Source organism: Melanerpes formicivorus, unplaced genomic scaffold (genome assembly GCF_026170545.1).
Source record: "Melanerpes formicivorus ecotype bairdi unplaced genomic scaffold, bMelFor1.0.p_v2 SCAF_81, whole genome shotgun sequence".
Classification (NCBI taxonomy): Eukaryota; Metazoa; Chordata; class Aves; order Piciformes; family Picidae; genus Melanerpes; species Melanerpes formicivorus.
In genome coordinates this window covers 253,300-272,711 of record NW_027142433.1, presented here as the reverse complement: position 1 = coordinate 272,711, position 19,412 = coordinate 253,300, and the positions used below count along the sequence as shown (strand labels likewise).

At 51.0% G+C, this 19,412-nt stretch overlaps 2 protein-coding genes across 2 annotated transcripts; both read right to left on the bottom strand.

The window, feature by feature from the left end:
* Window positions 1–209: 209 nt before the first annotated feature.
* On the bottom strand, window positions 210–6,997 carry FMO4 (flavin containing dimethylaniline monoxygenase 4). The gene is made up of 9 exons (XM_068164613.1): window positions 6,513–6,997; window positions 5,184–5,353; window positions 4,705–4,893; window positions 4,186–4,348; window positions 3,673–3,818; window positions 3,124–3,323; window positions 2,611–2,963; window positions 2,240–2,309; window positions 210–1,002 (listed from the first exon to the last, which is right to left on the bottom strand). The coding sequence occupies exons 2-9, from the start codon at window positions 5,313–5,315 to the stop codon at window positions 621–623; spliced, it is 1,635 nt and encodes a 544-aa protein (XP_068020714.1). The 5' UTR covers window positions 5,316–5,353; window positions 6,513–6,997; the 3' UTR covers window positions 210–620.
* A 60-nt stretch (window positions 6,998–7,057) lies between these two features.
* On the bottom strand, window positions 7,058–15,744 carry FMO1 (flavin containing dimethylaniline monoxygenase 1). Its single transcript, XM_068164614.1, has 9 exons — window positions 15,664–15,744; window positions 13,922–14,092; window positions 13,521–13,709; window positions 13,274–13,436; window positions 12,466–12,608; window positions 11,923–12,122; window positions 10,484–10,839; window positions 9,592–9,664; window positions 7,058–8,433 (listed from the first exon to the last, which is right to left on the bottom strand). Exons 2-9 carry the CDS (start codon window positions 14,045–14,047, stop codon window positions 8,091–8,093), a joined length of 1,593 nt encoding a protein of 530 aa, XP_068020715.1. The 5' UTR covers window positions 14,048–14,092; window positions 15,664–15,744; the 3' UTR covers window positions 7,058–8,090.
* Window positions 15,745–19,412: the final 3,668 nt, after the last annotated feature.

Here is a 19,412-nt window from a genome sequence, read left to right as displayed (position 1 = left end):
CTACCCCAAAGTCATTCTCCACAGTGCTGCTCTTGATCCCTTCATTCCCCAGCCTGTATTGATACCAGGGACTGCCCCAACCCAGTTAGCTGGAGAACCTTGCACTTGGCCTTGTTGAATGTTATGAGGTTCACATGGGCCCACTTCTGAAGCTTGAAACCTCCACTAAGCCATTAATAAAACTAGTTAAGAAGACCAAATACATGAGGTTTATCTGTGGCTCCCCACTTTATGTCCCCAAAGTTACCAGACAAATACAGTGTTTCAGAAAATCTCAGAATGTTGTGGGTCTTGCTGAAATGTTATGGAGGAAATTCTGGGAGAGCAGAAGAGAAGGAAAGCTGGCTCTGTGCACATCAGCCTGTCCTAGAATGGCCCTCCCAAAAGCCCTCTGGAAATCCAGCCTGGTGCTGGTGCAACACAAGCACAGATTGCAGCAGGTTTGGGGTAAATGCTCTGTATGGCCCTTGCTAGGTGTGAAACATTGGCAGGAGGAGCTCAGACACCAGGTGGCACCAGGATTTAGGGTCCTGTGGGTATTGGGCAAGCTCCAGCCCTGCTGACAGCACCAGGCAGTGGCACAGCTCGGCACCATCCTCAGGACTGGGTTTCTTCTACAGCTATAGTCTTGCCAAGGTGCTCCAGCCTGGCCAGGGGTATTTAGAAAGGAGGAAACCTGCTGTTAGAGCCACTGGCAGGGCCAGGAGACACAGCCAGCACCAGCTGGAGGAGCTATTGGAGGAGTCATCCACCACCCGAGTTCTCAGGGGCTTCAGTGTCCTCTGCCACTGGGTCAGGATGGCGACTCTGGCCCCACTCCACTTTCCCCATCCCACCAGTCGGTACTGGTAGGGCGTGCAGGGCCCAAAGAAGATGGCCAGGGCCAGCCGGGGGTCTGTCAGCAGCAGCCACAGCACACTGGGCTTTATGCCAGCACATGAAGCTATTTCATCCATGTAGCTGAGAAAACTTATCTTCAAGTTCTCTCTCTCAGATGGATGCCTTCAGTGGGACAGAAAAGAGACCAAATCAGTAGCATCATCACATCACGGTGCCCAGCTTCAAAGAACACAGAAGCTCTTGTCATCAGTCATCAGCCAAGCCCTGCTCTCTGGGGCCCAGCTTCCTCAGCCCCAAGTAACCCTAAAGGCACCCAGAGAGCCTCTGCAGGGTTGGTCCTCAGCAGTTACCTGGGGCAGGGAATAGGCAGGAGATGGTTTTGCCTCCACAGCTTAGTTGTGGCCTGAAAAATGGTTTTGGCATAATACTGCTGTCACTGTAATGCCAGCATTTTGAGAGGCAGAGGAGTAGGCTTTCACAGATAAGACTGCCAAAGGGAGTGGGGAAAACTGGGAGATATGGAAAGCTTCCCATGCTGGGAGGAGCCTCCAGGATTTTTCTGCTTGAGGCCTCATCTCCCTTGCAGGAGGGAGGACATGTGCTGAGTCTGTGTCAGCAAAACTGGGACAGCCTTGCGTTGGTCTCTGTGGCACCTCAGACTCCCCATATTTTTGCATAACAGCATTGTGTCTGCAGTTGCCAGGGCTCCTGATGACAATCCCCATGGCTCTGTTTTGTCCCATATTTTCATCAGTGTCTTAGAAGCCAGCTCTGTCTTGGCAAACCTGGCCCATCCTAAATCCCCCACTTGCCCCAAGGTCCCCTCCTTGCTCCAAGGCAGCGTGTCCACCATCACACGTGTCACAGCCTTGAAGACATGTCTCCACCTCCTGTAATATCCCAGTGCCAACAAGGCAGCATGTTAGCTTCCACGTACATGAATTCCAGCCTTGTCTAATACTCATCCTGACACAGTCCCTAGCCTGCATCACCCAGTGGGGTTTCTGAATGGGTCTTGGCCCTGACCCCAGTGCCTGGATTTGGGAGAGAGAAGCCACGAGGTGGCATCCTTAGTCTGGAGGAAACCAAACCTCCATTTTGGCGTGCTGGAAATAAGGAGATGGCTTGGAGGTCTGGTAGGGGAGATCTGCAGGTCCTAGGCCTGGCCATGAGCTGGTGCAGAGCACTGTGCCTTGGTGTTTTAGTCTGTCATCCATTCGGGAGCCACAACAGCATTTCCCCACCTTGCTGCAGGTGGTGAGGGAATAAATACATCCAAGACAGGATAGGATCCAGGAAGGACCTAGGCAGGTCTCTCCTACAACCACTACATGATAATCCCTGGGATTATCCTGGCACATGGCGCCCATTGCACCCCCAGTGCAGAAGCATCATTCACCTTTTGACTGGTGGCTTTTTCTTCAAAACGTCAGCCATCATTGTGCTGGTGGGAGGCAACTTGTTCCAGCCTGAGAAGAACAGAGAAAGCAGACATCTCCAGCAGCACACTAAGATGAAAAGTTTGTCCCTTTCTCATGCTCACAGCCCCTTTACTGAGAACGTTCACGCTTGCTAGTTACGACAGCATGCGTGCAGCAGCAGGGATATGAGGATGTGGTTAGGGGGCAGAGGTGTGGAGCTGCTAATGGCCGTAGCCACCACGGGTACTGTGGCAGGAGCCAAAATATGCCCTAGGCTCTGTGGGTAGCAGATCAGGCTTCCCCAGACCTCCCAGCTCAGCAGATCCCATCTCTTCAGTCCCTCTCCCACCTGCAAAGGTCCCCGCCACCCAGCGCGCCTGCATCTCTGATGCCACCATGACCGATCCCGTCAGCTGAACTAAGCCGATGATGGCCAGTGTTGGCTGCTCCAGCTGAGGAGGGAAGATGCATTTGTAGAGGGAACGGTTGTCATTGAAGAGGCTGCGAACAGACTCTTCCAGGAAGGGAAATGTGAAGATGTAGCCTGTTGCAAAGAGCACCACGTCGATGTTGTCTTCGGCTGTGCCATCTTCAAACACAGCAGAGCTTTCAGTGAACTCCTTCACGCTGGGCTTCAACACGACAGTGCCAGAGAGGAGGCAAAACGGCAGCTCTTCGTTGACAATTATGCGAAAGTTGGAGCTTGCAGGTGGAAAAGAGGAAAGCAATATCAGCATCTGCGAGGGACCCAAAATGCCTTTTTTTGATGGTTTGCTATTTCACAAGTATCCCTGGATTTAAAACTTGAACATGTCATACCATTAACCCCCCGATCAACCAGCAAAATAGTCAGAAAAAGCACCTTTTGGTGGAAGCCAAGCCATAGTTTGCATGGTTAAACCAGGCATTGAACTTCTGAAAACGGAGCCTCTTCGTGAGGGCTGATGGGAGAAGCCAGTCAAGAAGGTGTTTGAAACGCGTGGTGTGGACCATGTCAAAGGGGAAGCCGTGGTCTGAGACCCGGCTGAACACCCACGTGCTGCTCCTGGCACTGAGGTACACCTGCGGGAGAAGACAGGTCTTGGCCTTCTGCCCTGGCAGCTCTGTCGCCAGTTTTGCCCTGAATGGCAAATCCCATCTGTAGTTGGGAGCCAAGAAGATTATCCCAAGGGAAGGACAAAGCATCCAGATGAGCTGAGCAGCTTGTGGTGGCTTCTGCAAACTTTCCACAGCTGCTGAATGGTCACTCCTTGGGTGGCCCAAACTCTTCAGGACCCGCAGAGCTTCTTCAGTTGCCCTGCATTTGAAGTGCTATCAATTGAGAAACCTGGTGAGCAAAGCTTCCTGTGTATTCCCAAGCTGCCAGCTCTTGTGGTCCCTGGCTGGGCTCAGCACCACTGCAGACCTGTACCTTTGCAGCCACACGGCTCAGCTCCACAGCAAGGTCACCACCGGTGTTGCCAATGCCAACCACGAGGACGCTCTTTCCCCGGAAAGCCTCCGCATCTCTGTATTGCTGGCTGTGCAAGTACTGGCCTTTGAAGTGACTGCTGATACCTAGGCAGAGATCAGGGAGCTTCTCCTACTGCCAGATACAGTTAATTGACCTAGCCTCATGCCTGGACCTTCTGTACCCCCCCCCCAACCCTCTACCTCCCACATCTTGCAGCTGAGAAGCCTGTGGAGGTCTCAATTCCCTAGGTGATGCTACCCTGCAAGAGCCTGGCTGCATATTTTGAGGTGTTTTTCCCATTCCTGGGAATGCTCCCTGCTACTCCCATGGGGTGAGAGTCATGCAGCACCAGCACACAGGCTTTGTGCAGCAGGAAGGTTGTAGAGGAAAACACACCCGAGGGGCCCATGGGTGCTTGGTGAAACAACAGGGGGCAGCCCCAGCCCACCCCACTCCCGAGGCAAGGCTCACCTGGGAAAGAAGCCAATGGTAAGTAGGGCTCCTGGTAATGGCCAGTGCAAACCATGACAGCATCAAAGATGTGCAGCTCCTGGACACCATGGGTCTCAGTGACCACCTCCCACTGGCCTGAGGCAGCAAAATCTGGGCGCTTCCTCACGCTCAGAGCTGTTGTCTTGAACCAAAGTCCAACAAAACAGCAATCAGGGACTGTGATGTGTTTTGGAGAGGATTTGCCTGCAATGGGCTGGGGCTGCTGGGAGCAGGCTGGGTACCCAGGTAGCTGCATGTCACCTCTTAAGCTGTTAAATCCCACCCTGCACCATTGTCCTGGTGATGGCCTTGTAAGGAGGATGTACCAGGCAGCCCATGTTTGAGCAGCCTAATTAAAAACATGGAGCCAAAAAGGCTGCATTCAGGATGCAAAAGGTAGGTGGTCCCTGCAGGTCTGCACTTGGCATCAGCCCATGCCACCTAGATGGTGCCCTGGTGCCTGCAGCCGCTGCCAGCTCTTCTGGGGTCCCTGCTCACCTTGAAGCGTATGTGCCGCAGGAGGTCAAAGTGCCGGGCATACATCCCAAAGTACTCCAGAACAAGGCTGTGGTGTAGGTAATTGGGAAAATCCTCTGGGAAGGGGAAGTCACTGAAGCAGGACATCTCCTTGGAGGTGTTGGTGATGACCGAGCGGTACACACTGACCCTCCTGCTGTCCACGGAGTCCTGTGTGAAGCCAGTGGTGCCATGTGCTAGTGTGCAGAGGACTTTCTCCCCACATTTTGAGCATTTTTTCCCCTTATATTTGGGTACAAGGAATAACCCAGGACTAACACTCAATGTGGCTTCGGCTCCCTTTGTCTCCTTCTCCACCTTGGAGTCAGAGGGGACCCAGTGCCTGGGACAGGGACACTCCCTGAGGGTATGGCAACCCTTTCCTCTTTGCTGCAAGCAAAGGACGTCTGAGGGATGGAAGAAACCCAGGGACAATCCCCCCCCCTTCAGTGCCCACTGACCATGTAGTGCCAGACACCCCCAATGTCCTCACTCCTCTCGAAGCAGGTGGGCTCCAGCCCCTCATCCAGGCAGCACTTGATGGAGGCCAAACCGCCGACCCCAGCCCCGATAACAGCTACACGCCGCACCATTCTGTCCTGTGGCAAGCAGTGGGGCAGCTTATGAGGAACTGAAAATAAAACAGCCCAGGAATTAGCAGAAACACCAGGCTCTTCTTCCCATTCCCAGCAAAACACCCCTGGCTCTTCTCTGGCTGCAGGTGTCCACAGGGGAAAAACTGTTCTTTGGAGAAAGCCATTGCCATTGTCATGGACCCATACCGCTCATGACCCTTCCCACTTTGCTCAGCCCACACAGAGGGCTCAGCAATTCTCCTCTTGCCAATGGGGGAAAAGGAGGCACCTTTAAACCTCACCGTGGTACTGCTTCTACTTATTCCCTTTCCTGGTCCAAACCAGGGCATGCAAAGAAGGGACTGGGGCTCACAGCTGCCACCTTCCGCCTGCATGAAGTGATCGTCCTGAAATCTTGTCAAGAAACAATTTCAGTCAAGCTGGCCCTTTTTCATGCTTTCTTCTTAAGTTTCTCATTACAGGGAATTATTTTGAAAACTGAAAGGTGTTTTATTTTTATTTTTTAAATAAAATAAAACAAAGGCGCTCCCTGACTGAGCAGGGGCAAGGAACAGGGATTCAGAAGTTAGCATGGTGGCAGCGCAGCTGGGATTACACAATACACAAAAGGAAGAAACCCAAGAAAGTCAGGGTATAAATGGGAGGAACTTAGAGCTCCGGGTATGTAAACTGAGCCGAGCCGAGCTCGAGTAGAAAGCACAGAAACTAAATAAACAACAGAACACACATGAACTTTGATTAGATAACAAACATTCCTACTGCAGACTCTCAAGAAAGAATCATCTTAAGCATTTTCCTACACGTTTTGCGTCCAAAACTAAATTAACATAAGCAGAATCTGGGGGAAAGTGCAGAAAGCCAGGGACACATGAGGGAGGTGAAAAAACCCAAGAACTTTCTGCGTCCAAAGCCCCAGCTTGAGCCACTCCTTGAATTGCAGGAACAGGGCAGAACATACCAACATTCACACACCCCCTGCTCCGTTCCCAGAGCTTCCCTTGGCGTTGGAAAAGGGAAGCAGCGTGCCTAGGGTGCTAAAGTCACCCCTCTTTGCCAGCACTGCCTACAGACAGCTGTGCTCCAGAGGGTCCCCACGACACCCCCTCTCGCCCCCTGCTAGCAGGGAGGTGAAGCTGTAGGCGAACACCAGCCCCGCGGATGCAAAACCCAGCCAGAGAGAAGTGAGGAGCAAACCTTGTGCGGCAGTGTTCGCTGCTCAGGCTTCAGCCAAACTTTGCTTTGGAGTTTCTCTAGCTGCAGATTCAAGGGAAAGGCTGAAGTTCAGGCAGCTCACCACGACTTTTGCACGGCTGACCTTTACACCGCCGCTCTCCCGCTGTGCTTAAATGTTCTGGCAGAAAGCGAACCACCTCCCCGTGGCAGTAAATCCGGATTGTGATCCCAGGAAGGCCGCTTGGCAAGATCCCGTGTGCTGGGTTTACCACTGCACCAGCGGCATGGGACTGTCCCAATCCGTCCCACCACGTGCTGCCGGCACTAAGCGGGGGCTCCTCAGCATCCCTGTGAAGCCAGCAAAGCACTCCCTGTGTCTGCATGCCAGCAGATAGTGGGGATGGGAGGCAGGGTGCGTAGTCTAGCCCAGTTTTTCACGGCCACAAAGCCCAGGCTTGTGGGTCACCCACAGCACTTTCTGGCATGGCCCCAATCCCGGCCATGACATTTCCCAACTCTCCCTGTGCACACAGGGAGGTGAAAAGGCAGCAGCCTGCAACATGATCTTGCCACAGCCCATGAAATTTTATTGATTGAAAGTCTCCCCACGTGCCAAATGAACCCCTAGCATTGTCTGGTGGCGGGAAGTGCAGGGAGGCAGAGCTATCAGTGCTCAGCCCTGCAAGGTATCACTCTGGTGGTGCGAGTCACAGACAAAATAGGTAGCTCCTCCTGAGAAAGGTGGCTCATGGATAATAACACTCTCTACAACCACATGAAAGAAGATTGTAGAGAGGTGGGTGTTGGTCTGGTGAACCAAGTAACAAGAACAAGAAGAAATGGCTTCCTGTTGCAGCAAGGTAAGTTTAGGTTTCATATCAGGAAGAATTTCTGCAGGGAAAGGATTATCAGCCATTGGAAGGGCTTGCCCAGGGAGGTGGTGGAGTCACTTCCTATTTGTCATGCAGATGTAGTGCTTAGGGATATGGTTTAGTCAAGAGCTTGTCAGTGTTAGGCTAATGATTGGACTCAATGACTGTTAAAAGTCTTTTCCGGTGTGGGCAGTTCTGTGATTCTGTGAAACCACCACAGCCAGGACCCTTTCAGCACAGCCAGGGCCCTTTCACTGTGAAGATGCACCAACTCAACTCAGACTGGGATTTTTGAGTCACAGGATTTCAGGCTGGAAGAAGGGACAGCCTGACCTATGTAGCCAGCCTAGATAACCCCTCTCTGGACTAAAGTCCCCAGTTCCCAGGCGATTATCTTTGTTCCTTTCAATCTGTAACAGTGAAAGCCATTTTTGCTACTCTTGTCCTCACTGCCTCCTGGTCAGCATGGGCTGGACACAGCCATGCCACACAGCTGTGCTCTGCTCACAGCAGCAGGCAGGAGCACAACAGAGGGGCAATACATGCTGGGGGAAGACTGCCATCCCCAGCTGTGCTTGGACGTGAGCTGAAGCTGTACTGCTGGTTAATGCTTTAAATTTGCTGTGATCTGCTAAAATCACTTTGCCCCTGTCCCATGGCACTCTGTGGGGCTGTACGACCTAAGGCAATATTCCTAGGGACAAAAACCTAAACAGGCTCTTAAAGTCTACTGGAAACCTAAAAACAGGGCAGCCAGGAGCAGAAGCAACCCCACCACAGGAAGAATAGAAGGGCACAAGCTGGAGGAGCTGGTAGGAACTCGTGTTCTCGTGGGCTTCAGGATTCGGTCCCACTGGGTAAAGATGGCCTGGCGTGCCCCCTCCCAGCTTCCAGGACCCTCCAACCGGTACTGATAGGGGGTGCAAGGGCCAAAGAAAATAGTGAGTGCCAGCCGAGGGTCTCTGCAGAGCAGCCCCAGAAGGCTGGGCTTGGCACCGATGAGCAAGGCGAGCTCGTCCATGTAGATCACCCACTCGGTTTTGAGCACTTCGTCAAACGACAGACCAAACCTGAACCAATCAGAGAAGAAAAAAAGGTGGGAGTGGGACCGGTGTCAGTGGGGCTGAGAGGAACTGGAGGTCAGATTCTGATTCTCTGCATCAGTATTACTGCATCTGAGCTCAGCTGGGCTCCTCATAGGAAAGGGCTGGGTGCATATGCACTGGGAGCCAGGGTCTGTCCAGACCTGGATACTGCCCATTACACAGTATGTATGAAGTGATGCTGGCTCTGGTACACACCCTGCTCATGTGCATCAGTTGATCCTTCACTCACACGTCGTATCTGGACCACTCTCTTCACTTTAGTACACCTTCTCTAAAAGGTTTTCCCAAACCAGTTATGGTTGGGGGGTTTGTGTGTTTGTTTTAATTTTTGTTGGTTTCATTTGGGTTTGTTTTTTTTTGGTTGTTTGGTTGTGGGTTTTTTCTGAACTATTTTCCCTTTGCTCTCTGCAGCAGGAAACAGGCTGAGACTCGTTTCCAGTGAGGATTGCAAAAGCACCTGGTGAACTGGAGAGTTTCTGCCACGTCCCACCTAATGTGGACAGAAAAAACCCAGGTGCACTTAGCCTCGTGTTGCTCTCTGCAATTCTGTATTTCACTCTTCTGCACCTGTTCTATTCTAGTGATCTAGAGGAACCATGGATTAATACACCACTCTGGTTTTATCTCATTCTTTTCCTACTGTTTCTTAGCCTTTGATCTGACCCTTTGTCTGCCTGTGAACTACACCAGTGTGCATAGAAACCTATTCACAGTGTATCAGCCAGCCATGCTGAGAGGAGAGATGATTGTGTGTACACCTTGGGCTGGCTTTTACTTCCCTTGCTGAATTACTTTGCATTTATTACCATTAATTTATCCACCATTTTATCGTGGTCCTTGGACACTCTGACATACTTCCCCAACTCCCAAGCAAGCTTTAATCTTGACTACCTTGCATTATTTTCTTCCCATTGTCAACAGGCAGAATATTGGTGTCAGATCAAAAGTTGCTTTGGCTCAATGCAAGCAAATACAGGGGTGGGTGGATTTGGGCATCCCTCCCTTTGCCTCCACTATATGTTCAGGGAGCAGCCACAGAGCATGAGCTGTGCGGCTCTCCCCTCAATTGCAGGGGCTTTTCAATCCCCCCAAACCCTTCAGGGCTCTGGGGGACTGGCTTACCTTCGCACTTGGTTTTTCTTCTTCTCATTTACTTCCTTCTCCATGACAGATTGAGGAGGCAACTGACACAAGCCTAAAAGAGAGAAGAGAATGTCCTGCAGAGTTTAATTCCTGGGGGAATGTGTGAACTCGTTCAGTGATGCAAACTCATTTAGTGATGCAAAGCATGGGAAGCCCTTCTCTGGGAGGGCAGGAAAATCTCATTGCTCAGATTTAGCTCAGCAGGGGCAATTCTGCCAAAGGCCAGCCCTTCACTGTGGTACAAATTCACCTGCACTTCCTCCTGCTCTTAAAGATTTGTGCTGTCAGGGCACTGCCAGTTGATTTGGGGCAAGATGGGCCCTGCGAGCTCCAGAGAGGATCTTCCCAAAAAGAAACCCCAGAGCTGTCCCTTAAAGAGCAGTGGATCCTGCCAGGATGGATCCACCACTGTCTTGAAGACAACTCTTATCTGTGCATCCAGGTTTATGTTTTCATCTCAGTTGTCTGGCTCCTAAAATATTTTAGGGAGAATATACTATCTTGAGCAATCTAATTCAGACTGTGGTTTGCACGCTCAGGTGCAGGACTGCACATCAGCTGCATCACAATAAGGAATGGAGCACTCCTTCTTGGCTCACAGCAGGCATCAGCTTAATGGGCAAAAAAGCGATTTAAAGTAGATGTCCTCAGCTTACATGTAGCTTGGACCAAGCAGGCACTTAGGTTGCTATAGCTCAGCTGAAGCGGACTAACTTGCAAAGTCCGAGCCCTAGAAGTATTTCCTTGTCCCCTCTGAAGTGAGCTTCTCAGCTCTGGGGTTTCCAGGGACAGAAATCCCCCTTGCTGTGCAGAGAGCACGAGCCGTGTGCAGCCTGAGCTCCACTGTGGTAGGCAGGAGCTCCGCCGTTACCTCGGAAGGTGCGGCTCGCCCAGCGTGCCTGCATCTCTGTCACGGGCATCATGGCTCCCAGTGTCTTGACCAGCCCAATGACAGCCAGGGAGGGCCTCTGCAGGTGCGTGGGGAACACGTATTTGTAGAGGGACGCGTGCTTGTTTTCCACCTTGACCACTGCTTCTTCTAGGAACGGGAACGAGACGTCATAGCCTGTGCAGAAGACGACAACATCGACGGGCTCCTCCTCGGGGCAGTTGTGGAAAACAACAGTATTGTGCTTGAACTCCTTCACACCCGGCTTGATGGTGATCCTCCCTGTCAGAATGTAGCTTGGCAGGTCATCATTCAGCACAGGCTCACGCACCAGGCAGCTGTGGAGAGCCGAGGGGCTCTGAGCAATGGAGATCACAAAACCAAGCCCTGCCGGTGTCCCTGCTCCTCCCCATGGGCCCTCCAGCCCCATGACCTCCCACTGTCATTTTCTCTGAGCTCTTCCCCCCGTCTCTCCAAAACCTGACATATTTCACCCTCACACCAACGTCACCCTGTGGTGGGTTAACACCCATCCTGAAAAAAAACCAAAACAGGGTGCAGGGCTTGCAGGTGCTTTGCCCTCCCTGCAGGGTGTTTTCCCCCTGGGAAGCTGAGTTTGTTCCACTCCCCGCTCCCTGCCCAGCTAAGGTATAAAAAAGCATGATGTTGCAGTCATTAGGCCTCCTTTTTGGCTCCTGCCTCTCCTGGACAAGAGCTACTGCAGCTGCTTTCCTGCTCTTCTGCCACGTGGTTGGGCCCTATCCTTCTCCCTGCTGCCTCCGTGCCTCTTCAGAGAGAAAGACTGGTTTTGTATTCTCGTTTGGCTTTTTTCCCCCCTCCCATCCATCCTTGTTCCTTGCCCTTGTGAACCTTACCTGTTATTGTTATATATATATTGTTTAAAGAAAACTCTTTACCTCTCTAATTCCAGGCCGACTCCAAAATTATTGCTTGGTGGATTTGCTCCTTCCCTTTTCTTATTTTGCCTCTCTGTTGGGAGGGAGGAGGGGGGAGCAGGGGAGAGATTCTCAGCCTTGCCCCCATCTGAGCTCTTAACTGCCAGTTAAGGCTCAAACCACTACACACCCTGTCCCATAGTCTGAGTGATTCACGGGCATCTCTTGCCACCTTCTTCCGTTCACTCAATTACGCTTTAAACCCTTGCTTTTCAGAACTGATCCACGCTTTAAGTCTCTCTCACTTTTCCCAGGGAGCCTCATCAGGAACACTCCTCTGGTCCCTCCTAGGCTTCTCCAGCTTGCTCCATATCACACTACCTAAGGGGGTTACGGCTTATCTTCTCCTAATTGGCTATAAACTCCTTGCTGCAGTCAGTCTGGGCACTGATTGATGGAGATCTCCTCCCTGCCCACAGCACAAACCCTGTGACACTGCATGGTATGGAAGCCACCATGAAGTACCTCTTCTCTGGTTGAAGGCCGTAGTTTTCATGATTTAACCTCTGGTTCACCTTGTAGTTAATTAACTCATGTGCAAGGGGTCCAGGGAGGCTGTTTCTGATCAAGCTCATAAGGCGAGTGTTGAAAACCATGTCCCATGGGTAGCCATGGTCATGCACACGGCTGAGCAGCCAGGCACCTCGGCTGGTGCTGATAGTCACCTGGGAGAGAGCAGAGAATCAGCAATTCAGGTGAGGAATGTGCTGCTTTGCCTTTATGAAGTAAATGATGGGCACAGTGCAGACATCCAGACATCTACGCAATCAAAAACCAGCAACAGCATCTTTAAGACCGCCTGTCAGCTGGCAGTGGAGATGAAGCAGGAGAGAACAAAACAACCAGCTTGCTTTCAGGGTAGGATTTTGACCAAGAACACCGAGTTCAGAAAGGGCATTTGGACACTAAGCAAGGTAACCCCAGCTTGCTCTCCCTGCAGTGATGGCAGATTAAGTTCCTGCCGCCAGCAGTACCCTCCCTGCAGCCTTGGGTGGCTGGTGGCAGTACCTTCGCAGCCACACGGCTGGCCTCCACCGCAATGTCCACTCCTGAGTTGCCCATGCCCACCACGAGGACCTGCTTCCCCTGAAACAGGTCAGGATGCTTGTACTGCCGGCTGTGAAAGTACTGCCCTTGAAACTTTTCAATGCCTTGGAGGAAAAGAAACAAAAGCTTTTTTATTTGTGGGTTTTGTTGGGAGAACTATCCAGATGGCAAGAGAAAGGAAGTACAGTCTGTGGCCATCAGGGACTTAGGAAGGTCCAGCCCTACATCCCACGCACATAGACCTGGTGCTTCCTCTCCAAAATGGGGTCTCGTATGCCTGCAAGGCAGTGAGCAGGGACACGTGTGCTGAGGGGGCACCTGGAAGACAAATGTGTACAAGAGCTGTGCTGGTACCGTCTTGGGATGAAGCCTCTACAAGATGCAGACAAAAGTTCAGAAAAGCTTGCAGCCCTTCTGTCCTGCTAGCAGCTATAGAAGCACTTAATAATACTGAGGACCAGGGAGATTCATGGCAGCAGTGGTGAATACAGCCCTGTCAAAGATGGTGAAGCTTCACTGAGAGGGCCTTGTCCTATCTCACATATTGTGTGAACAGCTTCTTTGAGGCTAAGCCACCTTGCCTTGCAAGGTTACTCTGAGGTGACCTGAGCCTGTGAAAATGATGCTGCAGAAGCATGAGGGCTGCTGTTTGTGCCACAAGGTTTGAAAAGCAGAAGCAAGAAAAGGAAGAGTTTTCCCCTAGGAACTGCTAATTTTCCTTCTCTCCCATCCTTGAAAGCAGGTAACTTCATGCAGCCATGTACTGTACCAGGAAAAGAGTGCAGAGGAAGGGATGGCTCAGAGTGGTTGCCAGTGCAAATCATAACAGCGTCGAAGACATGCAGCGTCTGTTTCCCATCCAGCTCCGTGACCACATCCCACTGGCCTGTGCTGGCAAAGTCAGGGCGTTTCCGGATGCTGGTGACGGTGGTCTGAAACGTGGAAGTGAAGCAGAGTCATCACAGTTGCCTGGCACGCATGAGGATCTGGGCAGTGCTGGGACACTCATCACTCACCCCAAACTTGATGTGCTTCTGGAGGCTGAAGTGCTCAGCATAACGCCGGAGGTATTCCAGGAACCGGGCATTGGGCAGGAACACTGGGAAGTCCTCAGGGTAAGGGAAGTCAGAGTATGATGACATCTCCTTCGAGGTGTTGCTGATGACTGATGCATAGAGGCTTGGCCGGCCAGCCTCAATGTGCTCCTAGCATGGCACCATAGGGTGCATCAGCTCTGTGCCCTGGGGCAGGGACTGTTCCCCTTTTCCCCGTTCCCTGATCTCGGGGAGTGCAGACAGGGGAGGTCAACATCCAGCTCTCATGCCCCTTCCCCACCCGCTGGAGCCCAGCTCAACCTGCTCCCCAACTCTAAAAGCTGCAGCTCCAGTGGGAAGGAGGACAGGCACTGTTGGCTCACCGTGAAGCGCCAGACCCCACCGATGTCCTGGCTCTTCTCGAAGCAGGTGGGCTCCAGCCCCTCATCCAAGCAGCACTTGGTGGCCGTCAGCCCACTGACACCTGCACCCACCACGGCCACTTTCATCCTGGTTATCTCCACTGGGATTCCACACTGCAAACAGCACCTAACCTGGGAGAAAACACACAGATGGTCACCACTTTTAGGGAGCAGCTGTCTGCATAGGGGATTTCTCTGTATACTACCTCCAAAACATCATTCCCTTTACCAGCATTCTGGGCTCTTCATGTACAAGTTAGGTTAAATGTCTTTAAGTCTTAATTTTCTCTATTTTTAAAGTGTTTGGTTTGGGTTTGTTTTTAAATAAATCCATCCAGCTCACCAACTTGCTTCCAAAACCCTGTAGATGCCCTGGAGACTTGCTTTGAAAGAATGTAGCTAAGCCACAACTTGCTGCCAATTTTTCTTTCCAAGCTATGTTTAAACTATCCATCCTTATCGGTCTGGTAAATATTTGTATTTTACCTTTGGAGATCTGCCCCTGCCTTTCTCAGAAAAGAAAACAAATCATGCACCAGGCCTATTCTGTCTGTGCATCACTGACCGAGTCGTGTTCCCTGTCTACAGGGAAGATGCTGTTGACTTTGATATGGCTATCAAAGCCAATGGAGGGACTGTGGGTATATAGCACACCTTGGCTTTAGGGCTGCTTTTGTATCTGTTACCCCAAGGCTACCCCACTGGAGAGGTCTGGGTTGGACAAGCAGTCTCTTTCAGGGCTGCAAATGCCTCCACCCAGGTGTTTGAAAGGCAGCAGCCCTAGGGTTGATGTCTAGCCCTACAAACTTCCAGGGATGCAGTAGAGGTGATGAACCTGAGCTCTTCCTGATAGTGCTGGGCAATGAAACAAGGGGTGATCGCAAGGTGCTGTGGCTTGGGCTGGACATACCGAGAATGGGGACTGCCATGCAGGTCCAATGGGGGTGCTGCTGCAACCCTTGATTTAACCCCAGCTCTGGTTATCAGGTTATCAAACTGAGTTATCAATCTGGCATACTGGGATGGCACTACACCCAGGTGGCACTAGGTCCTCTGCCACAAGAAGCCTTCACGGGACACAGAGTATGGTATATTCATCAGGAAAAAAATCCACAAACAAAAACAAAAACAACAACAACAAAAAAACCCACCAACAACCCAAACCAAAAACCAAACAACCAAACAAAGCCACCACCACCACCACGACAAGAAGCAACCAAAAAAATCACCCCCCCCAAAAGTCTTCAGTAGAAAAATGGGGTTAAACACAGTATTTTCTAAACCACATCGAATTCCCCATGAACAATTTCAGCTTTCAGTAGGAAGGCAGCACCTAATGCACACTCTGCCTTCCAAGGTGGGAATGAAAACTGAGCTCTTTGCTTTTTGCATGAAGAAAGTGCTGGCGGAAGCTGCTGATCGTTAACTGCTTGGGGGAGTTGTCGTTGGCATGGTGGGACTTAACCTGTATCCCAAACGTCTCCCAGCCATGGATGATATTGAATCCCACACCCTTTGGCAGAGGAGCTAGAAAAAAACCCAAACAACTCTAGGAAACACTTTCTCTCTGTTCCCTCATGCCTGTTTCTGCCACACTTTCTATATTGTCCCTGCGAGTATTTGTAGCAACTAACCTCAGAAGTCTGTTTGTGGGGTGCTTGCAAGGGGCCGGAAGGGATGCAGCCCCTCAGGGGCACACTTACCTCGCAGGCTCAGCCGCCTGTGCTCCGTCTCACTGCTGCCTCCGGGAGAAACCCTCTTCCTCCCAATTTATAGGCAATACGCAGTGCTCTGGCAGAGGCTGGGGAGGGTGGGCGGCTCCCCGCGCCCTGGCATAGACACCAGACACCAGATTGCACAACTCGGGTTTGCAGTGGGAGGTGTGGCTGAGCTCTCCTGCTATGGTGCGGGGTGAGCCAGAAGACCTGGTTGATGATCCCTGAAGGGGATTGAGTGGGTGGGAGATGCTGGAGTGGTCCAGATGTGTCCCTCAGTCATGCAAGGAGGAGCTGTGGTGGCTCCAGCTGTGGATTTTTTTTCACTTGCCTCATTGCTGTCCTCCAAAAGAGAAGCTGCTGACAGGCAGCAGGGTTTTGGTAGGACTTTGCACCCAGAGAACCTTAAAAAAGAGTGAGCTGGTTTTGCAGTCACTGCTCACAGGGCGCTGAGGCTGCATTGTGTCATTGGCCACACGTGCAGCTGCTGGTGAAAGCAAGAGGCTGCCCGTGTAAACTGGGAGATGATGAAATGGCCACAAACACCAGTGTCCCAAGGTCCTGTGCACAAATAAAGTGGAGAGGTGAGATGAAATATGAATGCGGGACAGAGTGCTCATCCAGGCCTGCATCAGGAACAGTGTGGCCAGTGGGAGCAGGGAGGTCATTCTGCCCCTGGTTAGGCAGTTAGGGGATCATAGGAAAAGCCAGGAGCTGCAAATAACCACTAGTTGCTCAGGGTGAGAGCTCAGATGGGTACGTTCACACGCCTGCCTGCTGCTGAGCCACTTCTCCTCTTGAGAAGTAAAGCTTCCTGGCATTGTGGCAGAATAGAATAGAATAGCTCTACAATGGGCTTTTTATCCTTAGAAGGAAGGAGAAACTGAATATATCCATTTAGTCTTAATCAGCTGGGAAAGGCACCTCCACCACAGAACTGCAGCATCAGTTTTGCCACCTCTGTTTAAAATAATGCTTTAAGCCAAGGAGGAGCCAAGCTGTACACAAAGAAGTCTCAGCACAGCTGCTTTGCTGTTTTCTGGGCTTGTGTCAGCAGGTTTTGGTGTGTGTCATGGTGAAGGTAGACAACAAAAAAGAAAAAAGGGTAGGGGTTCTTGTTAAGCCAGTCTCTAAGCAAAGTGGGGTGCTCACCATCACACAGCCACTGCTGCCACACACCCTCAGGAACTGACAGGATGTGGAGTATGGGCTCATCAGTGAAGTTATTGATTTCTCCCCTCTCCAATATTGTCACTGCCTCCCATTATTGACCAGGAGGCTATGATCACCATTGCTTCACTGCACACGGAGGTGAGGCTGCCCCAGAGGTGGCTGTTGCCTCCCATGGCTTACCATGAAGCTGTGGGATATGGCAATCCCTGGATCGATAGAGGCTGCAAGAAGCTGCTGGTGGAAAAATGTATATTCCACTCCCCATTTCTTAGAGTCTGTATTTTGGCACTGAAAACAATTATTTGTGCTTTGGACTAAGGCAAATCCCTCCTTGAAAAAAACCCAGCAAAACAAACCAAAAAAGACAAAACCTTTCTGCCAAGCAGCAGGGGCTGTTCTCCCATTTATTTACTTTACTATTCCCAGGACATATGTTCAATATCTTAAACTCTTTCTGAAACCTCTCAAGAGACATCACTGTTAAGGAGACTCAAAGGGTCTGCTGGAGCAGAGGTGGGCTGTAGCAGCTTTGCTTGCTAGACAAAGAGGCCTCTCCGTGGAGGGCACAAGTGTTTCACTCCAATGTGTTTGGCAAAGTTCAACCTGATCTAATAAGTCACCATGTTTTCTGAGTGTGTAACCTATGGAATTTGTCAAGAGGAAGCTGCTGCCCTTTGTTAAACTGATGTGCTAACAAAGCCTGGAGAACTGCAGGTTTAAACCTCTTGTTTTGGGAGGTTTTAAAATGTACATTTGACAGTTTTCTCTGAGAACTGCTCAAAAATCTTCACAAGAACAACCCTGATGGACACACACACCTTCCCCTGCCCACCCCATCTGTGTACCAGGACTCCAAGCAGATAAACACATGCCCTCCCCACGTACTATGGGAGATGCATTCAAAAAGCGTGCAGCACAAGGAAGGTCTTGAGACCCTCCTCAGCTCTTCTGAGCCAAACCTCTCTGTCATTTCACAGCTAATTACTTGTAACTACTGAGGAGACCATCAGAGCAGACAGGAGTTACAGTTAAGGTCACCTGTACGCAAATAATCATAAGGAAGGGCTGTCTCGAAAGCACAGGGTTAAGACATGCACAGCCCAACCAGGAGGCACCGTGCTACCACCATCAGGCAAAGTCAACCATCAGCCTTCAAGTGTTTTCAAAGATACAGTCAGTGCATGTGACCCCTTCCTGTAAATATTGACCAGGCTCCCAAGCTGAGCAGTTCGAATGCTTTCAATTCCTGCTGCCTCTCCAAGAGTACCTCTGGCAGAGGTGTGCCCACGGCTAACAGTCCCACCCCACAGCACGGGGCCTCAGCACCACTCCTGAATCAGCCAGAGACTTGCTTCTGTTCCTCTTTGGCCTCCCACCTAGGAGCACTTCTGTGCATTTATCACCAGAAGTCCGGTTTTTAAAGAGGATTAACTCCCCAACATTAAGCAAAGCACTGCTCCCAGACCACTCAGAAGTACCTTGATGAGATGCCAACACATGCACTGTGGAGCTGCATTAGTTCACATCAGCTAGCAGACCTTTCACTTCAGCTTCACCAAACCCTAGGAGACAGGATGGGAAGGGAGCTCAGGAATATCTAACCCATCTTCTCCTCCAAAAGCAGCTCTAGCTGACCTTCACAACCTTATTTCCACCACCTGTTTCAAAAACCTCTGGTGACGGAGACTCCAGCACCCCCCACCAAAGTTAATGCCTGCTTTGAAGTGGCTGTCAAGTTCTCTCTTATTCTCACAGCAGAGACAAGCTGTTAGCTGACATTTGGCTATAACTGAAGAGATTCTGCAGAACCAGCCTTCCATCGATTCAGATGGGAAGTTCCGGATTAAATTGATGGATGAGCTCTGACTGGGTCATTCCTTGGCTCCCTAATTGGTCTGAGAAGCTGCTGAGCACCCACAGGTGGTCTTGAGACCACGGGGCTGTTCAGCAGCACTGAAGATTAGCCCCGCTGGCTGTTTTCCCTATTTATACACTGGAAAATATTTTGTTATAAAGAAATTGTCCTGCAAGGGCCAGAGTACTGGATTATTTCTCTGGGAGCTTCACCCATCTGATGAGATTAGGACTGGGAGAGGTTGGATCACTGTGGCCAAGGCAGGCAGACTTCAAAGAAACAAACATACTGATGGCACAAGAAGGTGGATTTCAGGAGGTGAAACAACAGCACAGATTGGTGCAGCAAGGAGATGTGATGCTGCTTGGGGAACTCAAGAGCCAAGCTCTGATTCTTTTGTTAGCTCTGACTGAAAGGAGGGATGAAAAAAAGAGGGCCTGGGATCTTCAGTTTAACCTATACAACATGGAAATATTTGCCCTTGAACTCTGCAAGAAGAGATGGAAGGCTTGCAGTGAAGTGCAGGAGCCTTGAACTGCAATTTTCAGCACAGCTTTGAGTACAGCCTAAAATCTGAGAGTGCTGGGACCCAGGCTTTGGTGGTGGTGATATGGCAGATGATATCCACGAGACCAAGAGATAAAGAAAAGGTGAATGGAGACAGAGCAGAGCTCCAGTGAAGCACCAGTGAAGGTCATGGTGTTTGGTC